This window comes from Lepidochelys olivacea, assembly GCF_965140295.1.
Source record: "Lepidochelys olivacea isolate rLepOli2 genome assembly, chromosome: 7".
NCBI classification, from domain to species: domain Eukaryota; kingdom Metazoa; phylum Chordata; order Testudines; family Cheloniidae; genus Lepidochelys; species Lepidochelys olivacea.
In genome coordinates, this window is record NC_140417.1 from 95,123,967 (window position 1) to 95,139,173 (window position 15,207).

The 15,207-nt window shown below is 40.0% G+C and overlaps 1 protein-coding gene across 1 annotated transcript in view; it reads right to left on the minus strand.

Annotated features, from left to right (window-relative positions):
• Positions 1–6,707: 6,707 nt before the first annotated feature.
• Positions 6,708–15,207, minus strand: part of LOC311523438 (uncharacterized protein) — a 31,898-nt gene continuing 23,398 nt past the window's right edge. The window contains exons 9-12 of the mRNA XM_084633428.1: positions 12,590–12,691; positions 10,748–11,668; positions 9,781–9,891; positions 6,708–7,443 (exon numbers count right to left, since the gene is read on the minus strand). Of these exons, the coding sequence (XP_084489554.1) occupies positions 7,128–7,443; positions 9,781–9,891; positions 10,748–11,668; positions 12,590–12,691 (1,450 nt within the window). The 3' untranslated portion in view covers positions 6,708–7,127. The remainder of the gene's footprint in view (positions 7,444–9,780; positions 9,892–10,747; positions 11,669–12,589; positions 12,692–15,207) is intronic.

Sequence of the window (15,207 nt, forward strand, 5' to 3'; positions counted from 1 at the left end):
CTGCTGTAGGATCCCCATTTTCTCTGTTATTGGGGCAGGAAGAATAAATTGTTATTATCCTGATTATATGACTCAAGGACAGTGGAACTGTACTTGGCCTTTTGTTATGATGGAGGGACTCGCCATCAACTAAGTAGCACTCGCTAGGCAAAGGACATGGGTTCTAATTCTCAGTGAATTGAGAGGGAGCAGGTGTAGGATAGGTATTAATATCTGGTAGTGTAGGCCCCTAGGTGAGGGCCTTATGTGCTAATTGCACTTCCTCCTCTCTCCACTGTGGAATATCAGAGCTAACGTTGATTCCATTAGGAGTCTAGTTACAGGCTACTGAGTTGAATTCACTTTGGGCCAATGGTGCACCAGCACTGAGGCTCCCCTACTACAAGCTGAAATCACAAAAGAGCTAAACTTACTAAGAGCTGAAATCACTAAGTGTTGTGTTGGGGGGGCTGAAGATATATTGCAGAGCAGTTTGCGGGATGGTTGGAGCGGCTCATGGGATGGCTGGCAGAGCAGAGTGGCTGGTGGAGCAGAGCAGTTTGTGGGACGGCTGGAACGGCTCATGGGGGCAGCTGGCAGAGTGGAGCAGTTCATGGGACAGCTGGTGGGGCGGAGCAGAGCCCTATGGAGAGGTGGGGCAATCGGCTTTGGACCATGTAAGGTGCCCCTTAACCCTCCCCATCTCCACCCAGGTTGGGAGGTAAAACTGCAGATAAACTTTCAAACTCTGGCATGCTGCACTGACCAGGGACAGAGACTTTTGGGTTGTTGGACTTTTGGGACTTTGGGTTGCTGGACTCAAGAACCAAAGGGAAAGGACATGCCCCAATTTGCTTGGGGTGGGTTTTTTGCTCATGTGTTGTGTTATGAATCCTGTTGGTGGTGTTTCCCCAACATAATGCCACATTGTTTCTCTCTGTTATTAAAAGGATTTTGCTACACTCAGACTCTGTGCTTGCAAGAGGGGAAGTATTGCCTCTTGGAGGTGCCCAGCGGGGGTGGTATATATTTGTCCCAGGTCACTGGGCGGGGGCTCGAGCCGCTTTTGCATTGTGTTATTGGAATGGAACCCCTAGATACTGAACCCGGCCCTTGTTGCTGACAACTCTGACGGGCAGAATGGTTACATATGGTATGTCTGTAGTTCCACACTTGTGCTCTGCATCTGGGTGACACCTCCAGTCAGATTGGCATGAGCACTGCCTAGCCTGCTTGACGGATCATCCAGGGACATCAGCTGTACGACTGACCCACTGAGAGAAGGCCAGGGATGCACCTTATGACTTGGCAAGGTGGAAGTTTCTATTTAATTTCAGAATATTAAAATGATGCAGAAGTTTATCACAAACTAATCAAAATATTTGTCATGTTTCTATCGTGCAGAAAGGGCCAATACGATGTTTTTAGCAAACTCTACCATGAGAGTAATGATGTATGAATACAGATGAGGAAAAAGAGAACATTCAATATTTTAAAAAATGAACTGAGTCATGATTTAAGTCTCTCTCTTCTCTTGTTAGGTGAAAACAATCCTTTCTTACAGTAGCAATGCAGGCTATAGCCGTAATCTGTTTTTGTACGATATCCAGCAGGTCTAACATTACAAGGCTACAGAGCAATTTGTGGAAAACATTTGTTGTTAGGAAGTTACATTGTATACTACCAGTGTGATTGTTGAGCAATTATCAAAAATAAATAAGCACAATTGAACAGGTTTCCTTTGGAGTAAGACATTTAGGTAGGTTTTTTAAAAAAGCCTTTAAACAAATTTTAAATTTTATTTTTACTTAGAGACATTATCTTTCCAGTTAAAAGGGGGTCTTACAGCCAACTGATGATTGCCCTTGAGTAGAGAAAACCGCAGCTGGTGCAGACCCATCCCTCCTGCACCTGGTATAGGGAGAATTTGCCAGGACTGTCAGCACAATACAAGAGAAATCTTTAGGGTGCTCAAAAATATGCACTGGTACAGCCTAGTTGAAGATCAGAGGTTGCAAAGATAACCAAAAACAACCTTTGTTTCCCTCCCCTTCCTATCTTGTGCTGAGCACAGTTCAGCCAGTCTGGAGAATCTGCCTCATAGTTAAATATCCAGGGAGAAAACTTGGCCCCACTGAATCAATAGCAAAATTCCTATTGTCTTAAATGGGGACAAGATTTCTAGAGCTCTGCGTGGATGCAAAATTTGTATCTGCATCCATCTGCGATCTGCAAAAATGGTCTGTGGATATAAAGCAGATATCCACTGATTTGCAGGAATCTAAAGATTTCACCCCTGTTTTGTCCCTTTTGCAAATATTTGCTGCATATAAATTACACATAATATTGTTTTGTCACAGCTTCAGCAATTTGTCAGTGTTTGCAACAGCACTGTGAATGACAACAAAGTCAGCCTAGAAAAGTTTGAAGTCATACCTTTTATGTGACATATTATACCCCACCAGCAACCTCCAGGATGTCAGCAACATTACATCTTTCCAGGAGATTTCATACTCTGCACCGTGGGAAACCAGTGGTGTTCCCCAAGATGTGTTACAGTATACTGCAGATATTTCTAGTAGTGTTGAGAATTTGCATGAAATAGGCCAGGACCATGTGATATTTTCAAAAGTTAAGGAGGAAATAGGAGAGAACCTGACATTTATTTTGACAGTTGCATTGATCTATAGTATGAAGATAAGTATTTTAATTAATTTGATTTCATATTCTACCATCTGGCTAACTTAGAATACTACAGATGCTAATGTGCAGTGATGATTCAGCTGCAGAAACATTTCAAGACAAGTCAATAACTGTTTGCATAATTCCATTCTGAATAGGAAATTTTTTAAAGAAACTAAATTCTGGGAAGAAGGATATGAGAACACCCAAGAACATTTCAAAGCCAGTGTGTTGTAAATGGCTTATCTAGTAATTTTGCTTCAACCATAAATGCAAAAGCAAAATATGTTTTGTCAAATTGAAAACATCTGGCTCTTGGAAAACTGTACCTAGAGGTAAGTATTGATCTCTAGAGTACTCTACCTTTGAATCTGGGCATAGGGGCTGTATTTCCCTATTCAAATTATTATCTCATTTTGAATCTAACGGTGTACTCCAAAGCACTTCCTCCTCTATGTACCACAATTGTTGCTCTTTACTCCTTTTTTATGTACAATATAGCAAGTATCTAAACATTGCAAAAACAAAGCTAAGACATTTATATTTGCAATACTAATGCCTCTCTTCCCTCTCTCTGCTGGAAGATATCAGCAAGTTCTTTAGAAAACTTGAATGTAAGAAACCTGTAGCGTGAGCTGCACCTGTCCCTCATCCCTGATAAAGCAATGTGAATGCTGATGCTTAGACTAAGCCCTTGTTAAAATGATTTAATAGAAAAGAGCACCCAACTGAAGGAAAATTTGCTTCATTAATATGCACACCCTTTCTCAAAATTACTTCATCTTTGAAGTACTTGTTACTTTAGTACTGAATAAGGTTGTAGTATTCTCATGATCACAGATTTAATGGAAAACAAAAGTTAACTGTTGTAAAATGAGAAATTTCAGCTTTGTACAAAAAGCAAAAATTGGCAAATTGAGAGAGAATCCTGACAGAGGGGAATGTTATTGACCTATCACTGAGGTGGAGAATGTAGGAGGAAAGTGGAATTAGGGATGATTTGGAGCCAGCTGGCCTGCTGTTGGGCTCTCTCAGTTAAGTCTGTAAGGGACCTGGGAAGAAGCAGAAAGAAAACCCAGAGGATCTTAGGAAAAAGAAGATATAACTCTTCACCCTTGAAACAGTACTGTTTACTCATGAAGTGTCAGGACCTCTTTCTGCTGAACTTGTTCATTTTCTTTGCATCTCTCTGCTTTCAGTGGTCTAGTGCCTGATTTTCAAAAGAGCTCAACACCCGTAATTGGGACCAGATTTTGAAAAGCAGCTCCCATTCAGAACTTAGATTCTGTGTTGTGCTTTTCCTGGGATATTGTTCTACAAGACTAGAAATCTGGAAGAAGTCCAGTCCATCTTGAAAGTGATCTTTTAGCAACACAGACACATGGAGGATCAGGGCTATTCCAGATTTTCAGCATTAGACAGCAGTATCCCAACAAAACCACAATTTAAAATCAGTTGGACTGACTGAAAAAAAAAATCACCATTTGATGTGACAGGCATGTGAAGAACATTTTCCAGATTTGACAGATAATCCAGTTAGTTGTCTGTGTACAAGTGTTAAAAGTAGAGCTGGTTAGGAATTTTTTTAATGAAACTTTTTTTTTTTTTGGGTCAAAAACTGACTCTTTTTGTCAAAATTGAAACAGTTTTGACAAATCGGATTTAAAAAACCATTGAAAGAAGTTGTTGAACAAAAACATTGACAGTTTGTCAATGACAAATTTCAATTCTGCAGTTTAAAATGACTTTGTTTAGAAATATAAGCTAATTAGACTGAAAAAAGTTAAAAAATGTTGAAATTGAAACAGTGTGTTTCAAAATCAATCAAAACAAAATGTTTTGATTGACCCAAAGTGAAATTTTGTTCGGTTTTCTATTTGAGATTTTGACTTTTTGTCCTGATTCAGGATGGGATGAATTTTCAACTCTCAAAAATATTTGAGGTATGGGAAAACCATTTGCCACCCAGCTCTAGTTAAAATAGTCATTGTCAAGCTAAGCTACACTGCTATGTCAGAAACACAGGAGCATAAAACCAGAGAATGTTCATCTGCAACAGAATAATCTGAAATGCTAACACATTTTTCTACAGTAGAAGTTGCAGGATGTTTGAGCAGATGTTGTAGAAATCTGTAATGCTTTTGAATTTATACAAAAGTTACTCTTAGGGCTTGGCTACACTTACATTTTATAGTACTCTAACTTGCTGGCTCAGGGGTGTGAAAAATCACACCCCTGAGCACAGCAAGTCAGAGCGCTCCCAGCGCTCAAAGCTAATCCCCTCGTGGAGGTGGATTACCAGGAGGTCTGGGAGAGCTCTCTCCACCGCTTGCATGCAACCATTCTCTCACACTTCAAAGCGCTCCTGCAAAGTTTCCAGCGTAGCCATGCCCTTAGATGCTTGGAATTTTCATAATAAAGTTCCAGGTCAGTGGGAGCTGCTAGATCAGAGGTAGGCAAACTATGGTCCGTGGGCCACATCCAGCCCACGGGACCGTCCTGCCCGGCAATTGAGCTCCCAGCTGTGGAGGCTAGACCCTGGCCGCTCCCCTGTTGTCCCCCTCCCCCTCAGCTCGCCATGCTGCCAATGCTCTGGGGACAAGGAGCAGGGGTGGTTGGATAGGTGTGGGAGTGCTGGGGGGGCCTCTCGGGGTATGGATAGGGGTTGGGGCAGTCGGGGACAGGGAGCAGGGTGGGTAGGATAGGCGGTTAGGGGCAGGGGACCCTGGGAGGGGGCGGTCAGGGGCCAAGGAGCAGGGCGGGTTGGATGGGTCAGGAGTTCTGAGGGGGGCTGTCAGGGGGTGAGAGCCAGGCAGTGGGAAGTGGGAGGGGGCGAGGGCCAGGCTGTTTGGGGAGGCACAGCCTTCCCTACCTGGCCCCCCATAGTTTCGGAACCCCCATGTGGCCCTCTGGCCAAAAAGTTTGCCCACCCCTGTGCTAGATGCTTAGCACTTTTGAAAATCTGAACACTTGTTTAGGTACCTCACTATGGATTTAGGAAGATCTTATTTTTAAAAAAAATGTTGACCTGGAAGTGCTGGGCAAGAGCACTGCTGTTTGAGAACCTTCCTTTGGACTAAACTGCATGGTGTGTATATAAGTGCTGATGCAGTGGGTTTACAGCTATTCCACCTGTAAACCACTTTTCTCTCTTTATACTAGCTTTTAACTGCAGGATTATAGGCACTGAATATTTACCAGAACTGGAAGGCTGATTAACGGGGGTTAATCAGTCACTCTCTGCTGCATTACTCTCTGGAGAGCTGCCAGCAGACCAAATGAGATGGTGATCCAGAGTAGGCTGCTCTGGCGCACACATGGATGAACCTAGGGTTACCTTTACCTGTAGATTCTAGCTACTGCTCTGCTGTGTTGCTGAGGAAAGCCAGTGGAAAGTGTAGTAGAATTGGAGATTGGAGGTAGACTGGACTGACATGTAAAAGTGTGCACACACACCTCCACCCCAAGGGACCTGGTCAGCTGGAACAGGGATTCTGGTGATATGGGCGAGATCACTCTGCTACATTGCTGGCAGAAGCTAGTGGAAGATAATGATGATATGCATCTGGCACTGGACTGACAAATGCATTGTCTGTGGGAGCAGGAAGGAATGCAGATTCGGTTCAGGATCCTCAGGCTGCCTAAGAGCAAGGTCAACAAGTTATTACTGAAAATCCAATTAATCTGAAGTTGTCAGCAATTCGTGAGAGAAAATTCTCACACGTAAAGCTTTGTGGTGTGAAGAGCAGTGATCCTAGGCCTGCTCTTTTGGATGGAGGTACAGAACACTGGAGTTAGAATGCAGTGCTGCAGCTGTCCAGCAGAGTAGACTGAATTCAACAGTGGGAGAAAGAGGAGAGGAAAAAGCCCAAACTGTGGCCAAATGAGCCCATCATATACATAAGTCATGCCCAAATCACTGTATGCTTATGCATGAGAAATGCCTACTAAAATTAATAGGAGATATATGCCACTACTAAAAAAATAGGTTAACATTAAGAAATCCAGGATATCACCAAACAATTCAATCAAGTTGACATTACTTTCCGCTTTATTAATTTTCATAGTAAGTTTTCTATCATTTCAAATGCTAGTCTAGTTTATGATGCAGATTTTTAGGTTTTATTACAAGTTTTGCATCCTGAAATTATTTGCATTTAAAGAAAGTTAAACAAAAACACAACCACTGTCAGCTGTTTACTTTAGGATATAGGATTCCAATTTCACTAGAAACAAGGACTATTTTAATTTCCCATGTATTGAGGATTTGTCTCCAAATATACTTAACACACACTATTTCATAAATGTAAAGAACCACACGTCAGTAGAAACTAGTCTTACAGTAGAGACAAGTTCTCTTAACATTGAAACTTGAATTTTCTAATTCGTAAAAAAAAAACCTTGGTCCACATACAAAGTAAAATGGGTAAATACAGGTTTAATCAGAGCAAATGCTTTCTTTTTATTCAGTTCCAGTTGTAGCGCTCTCTTGGAGGTAAATCATAATGTGTTCTCTCCTCCTCTTCAGGTCTGTAATCTAATGGCAAACCATAATTGTAATCAACTGTTACAATGGGTAATCTTTTGCCTTGCTCCATATCTCTTGTAAATTCACCTTGAAAAGGTTTCCTTTCATAATCAGTTGAATCATCTTCCTGGTGTATGGATGAGGACAGATGCATTGTGCGTGAAGAATATGGCGCAAATCTGTTTTTCCCCCCTCTGTTAAATTCATCTGAAGGACGTGTTCTCCTATTATCTTCAGGACAGCTAGGCCGATTACTATAATAAAACCAAATATTAACTGTACAATTCTTAGATATACAATATTTCAATAACGATAATTGGCATTAAATTCTAAAATGGTGTACCTTTGAAAAGAAATTATAGGTAAGTAATTTACCCTTTAGTACGCTGGAAATGGAAAAAGTCATCTAGCTCCAAATTCTTGCCTTTTAATGCTTCATCTTAATACTACATTGCAACTTCATTACTCTCCTCAATACCCTTCTTCGTTCTTAGAGACAAATTTACCTGTGTTAACTTATTCGTATTTGTAATATTTGCCTTCTTTTGAATTAAGTTGACTACCCTTTCTGTAAGGTAGTTCTACCAGGAGTTCCCTATTTATTAATAGTTCCTTCAATTTTGGATCATGTTTCTAGTTTTAAGCCCCTAAATAATGTGGGAAAAAAAATCAACATCCACTTTATCTTTCCTTTGGAATACATAATAGTAGCACTGTACTGCATGTTCTCTATTACAATAATATTGTTCCTATGATATGTTGACTTAGGATCTAATAAGTACCATATGGCATATATTATAAGGGTGTGTACACACACAAACATTGCTTTGTATTCTATCTCTCTGGTCACAAAAAATTTGTAATGGTGAGAATAAATAACCACTGGAACAATTTATCAAGGGTTGTGATGGATTTTCTATCACTGACAACGTTTAAATCAAAATTGGATGTTTTTCTAAAAGATACGGTCTAGGAATTATTTTGGGGGCATTCTATTGCCTGCAAGGGCATCAAACTAGATGATCACAATACTCCCTTTTGGCCTTGGAATCTATGAATTTAGCATATATACCATATCTTGGCTCCCAGGGTAAGTTATAGTATTTCATATTTACCTTCTTTGTACTACATTTGCCACCTCTTATCCAATTACCTACATCAGAGGTTCTCAAACTGTGTCATAGCATGGACTACATTTTTAAATAGAGAAACTGCCTTGTGAAACACCTCCCTCATATTCACATAGAACACCACCCCCTGTCCTATTCATGATTACATCATCCCAATTGTTCACATGAAAAAGTAATATGAATTCAGTGTAACTTTTGCAGCATTTAATGCAATGTAGCAACTAGAAACAAAGAGGATGGCCAGCACTCCAACAACCACATTTAGGAACCACTGATTTAATCAATCCAAATATTTTTGTATCTGGTTTCACTGTCTCTCATAATTTTGCTCATTTTCAGGTTCAGTATCACCTGCAGATTTTGAGAATTCTGGTTCTAATCCTGTAAAATACTTAACGCAAGTGAATAATTTCATCAACTGGTGTTAATGTTAGTTAGAGAATTAGAACTGAGAATTATGAGGGACTATGAAACCAGATTCACAAGATTTGGATTGTTTAGGTCAGTCATGTCCTAACTGGTCCTTGGAATGCAGTGTTCTCTGTTTCTAACTAGCTAGTTTGCAAGTTTGGGACTTTTTGGTCTCAATATCACACATTCAAATCACGTACACAAATGAAAAAAAGTCTTCTATCAGATTCTAAATAGCTTTCATGGTCTGGTCCAACTCTCAGAAAGTCAATGGAAAGACTCCTCTGATTTTTCTGGTGTTTGGATTGGGCCCTCAGTGCCGATTTGAGCTGTGTGCTATATGACAGCAGGATGGAAGAACTTTGAAGAAGAATATATCCCAAGTTTTTATTTTGCTTTAAGAATGAGTTCACCATGTAGGGAGTGTTAAATAATTTCTAGTTAAAAATATGATTGCATTAATGAGCATCAGTGTTATGAAAAACATAGGTTTCAGAGTAACAGCCGTGTTAGTCTGTATTTGCAAAAAGAAAAGGAGTACTTGTGGCACCTTAGAGACTAACCAATTTATTTTGCTGCACATTAAACTCAGGATTTTGTTTTTTGCCAATTAATTTGATGCCTGTAATAAAAAAAAAACAACAGACATATGGCATAAGACCACATATAAGCTTTTGTTCCTTTACAATGGAATGATTTGTGAAAACCATGCTACCAGGATAAGGATTTCCCAGTGATAGCCAGAGTACGTACTTCAAAATCCTGATTTTCAGACCCATGTGCAACTTTACTGTCTCTGGTATCTAAAATTCCGGTAACAAGCACTGTATATTATAACAACTCCTCCATTATCAGATATAATTATACACATGTATGAATTTCATAATACATTTCCATTATATATTGCTTATATTGCAGTTTAGCGAGAACAAATATCTAGTTTGACAACTGCACATCCAATTTAAATTTCTATGGTCATGGTGGCAAAGGGATGGTAATGTGTAGACGAGTACGTAGATTGATATGCAATATATGAATGCTGATATTTACCTGTAACTTCTACTGAAATCATCATTATCAGATCCGTAATCTCTGTGACGTGAAGGAGAAGAAGAAAAGTGAGGTTCTGGTAAATTTTCATGGGAGGAAAATGACCGATTTCTGAAAGAAACGAAGAAAGTACATGTTAAGAAAGACAAGTGTGTAAAATAATTCAGTAATTCTAGTGAAAGTTCTTTTAGATTTTTTTTAAAAAAGTAACCAAAATTAGTTAGCATGAAAGGAATGTCTTAGTTATATAAGTGAGAGTATAATAATATTATTTTAGCAATATCAAAATTATAAAGTCTCAGAAGAATGCTCTAATATCCCTGATCATTTAAATTGTGTAAAACAAAAGTGAAGGACAGAAATAAGTCTTTTAAATTATAGCACTCCCAAATACTTAAATAAATTTTTAAATAAATATAAAAAGTATAAAGAATATTGCTGCAAATTTTATGTCAAAGGTTTTACTTTTGAACCCAACAGCTGTATTAACAAGGTGCATATTTGTTTTAGAGAGTTTTCAAGGATTTACAGTTCTTAAATGAGAGGTTTGCTAGTAGACATTACTTATGAAATAAGCAACTGAAATCCAACACTTCCTCACTCCTTTGCTGATTACCTCAACTTGGTTAAAGGGATTAACATTACCTTCAGTCCTGAGGACTGATTTTCAGATGCAAACCTCTTCAGTATAAAATGAAGTGAGATGCAGCATTTTGTCTCAAGGTGATTCTGAGGAGTTACTGGAAATGTGCTTTAATTTTAATTCTACTCTCTAATTTAAGAAAGTACAGAAATACTCTGGAGATCAGTTTCCCAACCTCAGGGCCTGATTCTGCAAACCATTACATGAGTAAAAGGAGGAAAAAAACCTAATTGCTCGTTATCCCAAAAATGTCATATAATAATATACTGAGGAACAACACTTGCTACTCCCTAAATCTGCTATAACAGCAAAACAATACTTCACCTGTCTGAACACCATTCACGTGGCAAGTCGTCATGGTCATGAAAAGGTTGCAGTCTTTGTCCATGCCCCTTATTAACAAAATCAAAATCTTTCAACTGTGTCTGTTCCTGCAAGTCATCATAACCTTGATTGTCATGAAAAGGTCTGCGCCTTTGTCCAGGACCCCTATTATCAAAATCTTTCAATTGCATCTCTGTTTGTAAGTCATTGTGAGGCTGATGGTCATGAAAAGGTCTCAACCTATGCCCACGGCCCTTGTTAACAAATTCAAAATCTCCCAACTGCATTTGTGGTTGTAAGTCATCATGCGTTTGGTAGTCGTGAAAAGGTCTCAGCCTTTGCCCAGGCCCCTTGTTGATGAAATCTAAATCCTTCAACTGCATCTGTGCCTGAAATTCATCATGAGATTGGTGATCATGGAAAAGCCTTCGCCTCTGCCCACGGCCTCTGTTAACAAAGTCAAAATCTTTCAGCTGCATGTCATCCTGTAAGTCACTGTGAGATGGCTGATCAGGAAAGGGTCTCTGCCTTTGTCCACGGCCTCTATTAACATACTCAAAGTCTCTTGACTGCACGTCTCCCTGTAAGTCATCATGAAATTGGTGGCCATGAAAAGGTCTCAGTCTTTGTCCAGGCCCCTTGTTACTGAAATCTAGATCCTTCAGCTGCATGTCGTCTTGATAGTCATCATAAAACTGGTGGTCAGGAAAAGGTCTTCGCCTTTGTCCGGGTCCCCTGTTGTAGTCCCAATCTCTCATTTGCATTGGCGCTTGTAAATCATCCTGAGATTGGTGGTCATGAAATGGTCTTCGTCTTTGTCCCGGTCCCTTGTTAATGAAATCAAAATCTCTCAACTGTATCTGTCCTTGTAAATCATTGTGAGAGTGGTCATCGTCATAAATTCTTAATCTTTTCCCCGGCCTGTGAAGAAAATTAGTATTTTTAAACAGCTTATTTGTATTTATGTTATAAATATTTCAAGTTAGCCATCCAAACAAAGTAGCATTTTTTAAACTATTCAGGACTGAGAAAAGACATTATCACTCAAATATAAAGATACTAAAATATTAACAGTCTAAACTATCTAATTGTAGTATATATTATATGTATTCTATAACCTTGTCTCTTTCACCAACAGAAGTTGACCCAATAAAAAGATATTACTTCACCTCAACCACCTTGTCTTTCTAATTATATTATAAAACATATTCTATTGTCAAGACCGGGGTTCTCAAACTGGGGGTCGTGACCCTTCAGGGGGCTGCAAGGTTATTACATGGGAGGTCACGAGCTGCCAGCCTCCATTCCCAAACCCTGTTTTGTCTCCAGCATTTGTAATAGTGTTAAATGGAAAAAAAAAGTGGTTTTAATTTATAAGGGAGGGGTCACACTCAGAGGCCTGCTGTGTGAAAGGGGGTCACAATACAAAAATTTGAGAACCACTGGTCAAGACTGTGAAAACCACTATAATTCCATATCACTTTTTTCAGAGACAAGCAAACCCAAAATAACCCCATAGAAAACTAACAAGAAAATTCATACACAAACTACTGTACTAGAATGTTATCGAGGAACAGCAGATACAATACATGTCTCTTCCAAAACCAAAGGATAAAAACTTTTACCACATAAAAATTGCCCCAGTGAATCCAAAGTACTTGTAACGGAAGAGATCCTGTCCTAGTATTCTCTTGCTTTATCTTTTTATCACAACCTTAATTTAATTTAAAATAGGTATACTGAATTACTAGTACTGAAAATAGAACAGAATACCAATGTAACTATTCCAATAGTTATCTTTCACAGTACACTTTTAAAAAATGTAATATTTTTGCCAATTACCCAGGAAAATCTTCATTTGGGAACCTATCTACAGGTCCTTCCATTACATTTGGTGGGGGTATAATATCTTCATCAGGATCCCATACATCCATTCCAAGATTACTAGGGAAAATAAAAGCATTTAATGTAAAATTTCCTTTATTAAAAATACTGTTGAAAGAAAGTATGTACATTTTTTTTCCAGTTGTGGAAATAAACTGGCATTATGGGAGTGCTGGAAAGCTAGGGAATCATAAAAGTGTAGGACTGGAAGGGACCTCAAGAGGTCATCTAGTCCAGTCCCCTGCGCTCAAGACAGGACTATGTGTACATCTGGGAGAAATTCAGTTTATTTTTTTCTGAGGAGGCTGATAGAAAAAGGCAAAGAAAATATACTTCACTGACATACAATATGACTCGTTGACCGTTGGGACAAAGCCCCATGGTTATTTGCAAAATTGTCCCTCAACTACATCACCCCTTCCCATATGAAAGTATGATACAAGCCATTACCCTCTGATCCCACTGAGGGTTACCAAAAGAAACTACACCATTCGCTCAAGAAACTCCCTCAAAAAGCACAAGAACAAATCCGCACAGACACACCCCTGGAACCCAGACCTGGGGTATTCTATCTGCTACCCAACATCCATAAACCTGAAAATCCTGGACGCGCCATCATCTCAGGCATTGGCACCCTGACAGCAGGATTGTCTGGCTATGTGGACTCCCTCCTCAGGCCCTACACTACCAGCACTCCTAGCTATCTTTGAGACACCACTGACTTCCTGAGGAAACTACAATCCATTGGTGATCTTCCTGAAAACACCATCCTGGCCACTATGGATGTAGAAGCCCTCTACACCAACATTCCACACAAAGATGGACTACAAGCCATCAGGAACAGTATCCTCGATAATGTCACGGCAAACCTGGTAGCTGAACTTTGTCCTCACCCATAACTATTTCACATTTGGGGATAATGTATACCTTCAAATCAGCGGCACTGCCATGGGTACCCGCATGGCCCCACAGTATGCCAACATTTTTATGGCTGACTTAGAACAACGCTTCCTCAGCTCTCATCCCCTAATGCCCCTACTCTACTTGCGCTACATTGATGACATCTTCATCGTCTGGACCCATGGAAAAGAAGCCCTTGAGGAATGCCACCATGATTTCTACAATTTCCATCCCACCATCAAACTCAGCCTGGATCAGTCCACACAATAGATCCACTTCCTGGATGCTATGGTGCTAATAAGCGATGGTCACATAAACACCACCCTATACCGGAAACCTACTGACTGCTATGCCTACCTACATGCCTCCAGCTTTCATCAAGACCACACCACATGATCCATTGTCTACAGTCAAGCTCTACAATACAACTGCATTTGCTCCAACTCCTCAGACAGAGACAAACACCTACAAGATCTCTATCAAGCGTTCTTAGAACTACAATACCCACCTGCTGAAGTGAAGAAACAGACTGACAGAGCCAGAAGAGTCCCCAGAAGTTACCTACTACAGGACAGGCCCAACAAAGAAAATAACAGTATGTCACTAGCCATCACCTTCAGCCCACAACTAAAACCTCTCCAACGCATCAAGGATCCACAACCTATCCTGAAGGACGACCCATCACCCTCACAGATATTGGGAGACAGGCCAGTCCTTGCTTACAGACAGCCCCCCAACCTGAAGCAAATACTCACCAGCAACCACACAACAGAACCACTAACCCAGGATCCTATCCTTGCAACAAAGCCTGTTGCCAACTGTGTCCACATATCTATTCAGGTGACACCATCATAGGGCCTAATCACATCAGCCACAATATCAGAGGCTCGTTCACCTGCACATCTATCGATGTGATATATGCCATCATGTGCCAGCAATGCCCCTCTGCCATGTATATTGGCCAAACTGGACAGTCTCTACGTAAAAAAATAAATGGACACAAATCAGATGTCAAGAATTACAACATTCAAAAACCAGTCGGAGAACACTTCAATCTCTCTGGTCACTCGATTACAGACCTAAAAGTGGCAATACTTCAATAGAAAAACTTCAAAAACAGACTCCAATGAGAGACTGCTGAAGTGGAATTAATTTGCAAACTGGCTACAATTAACTTAGGCTTGACTAGAGACTGGGAGTGGATGGGTCATTGCACAAAGTAAAACTATTTCCCCATGTTTATTTCCCCACCCCCCCACTGTTCCTCAGACGTTCTTGTCAACTGGTGGAAATGGCCCACCTTGATTATCACTACAAAAGGTTCCCCTCCTGCTAGTAATAGCTCACCTTACCTGATCACTCTCATTACAGTGTGTATGGTAACACCCATTGTTTCATGTTCTCTGTGTATATAAATCTCCCCACTGTATTTTCCACTGAATGCATCCGATGAAGTGAGCTGTAGCTCACGAAAGTTTATGCTCAAATAAATTTGTTAGTCTACAAGGTGCCACAAGTACTCCTTTTCTTTTTAGTACAGAAAAGTTTCCCTATTTACATTCTCATAATACAGGAACAAGGGACATTCAGTGAAACTGACAGGCCAAAAAATATAATTAAAAAACCAAGAGAGCTTACAACTTCACTGCTACAATGATATCAAAAAGGCAAAAGAG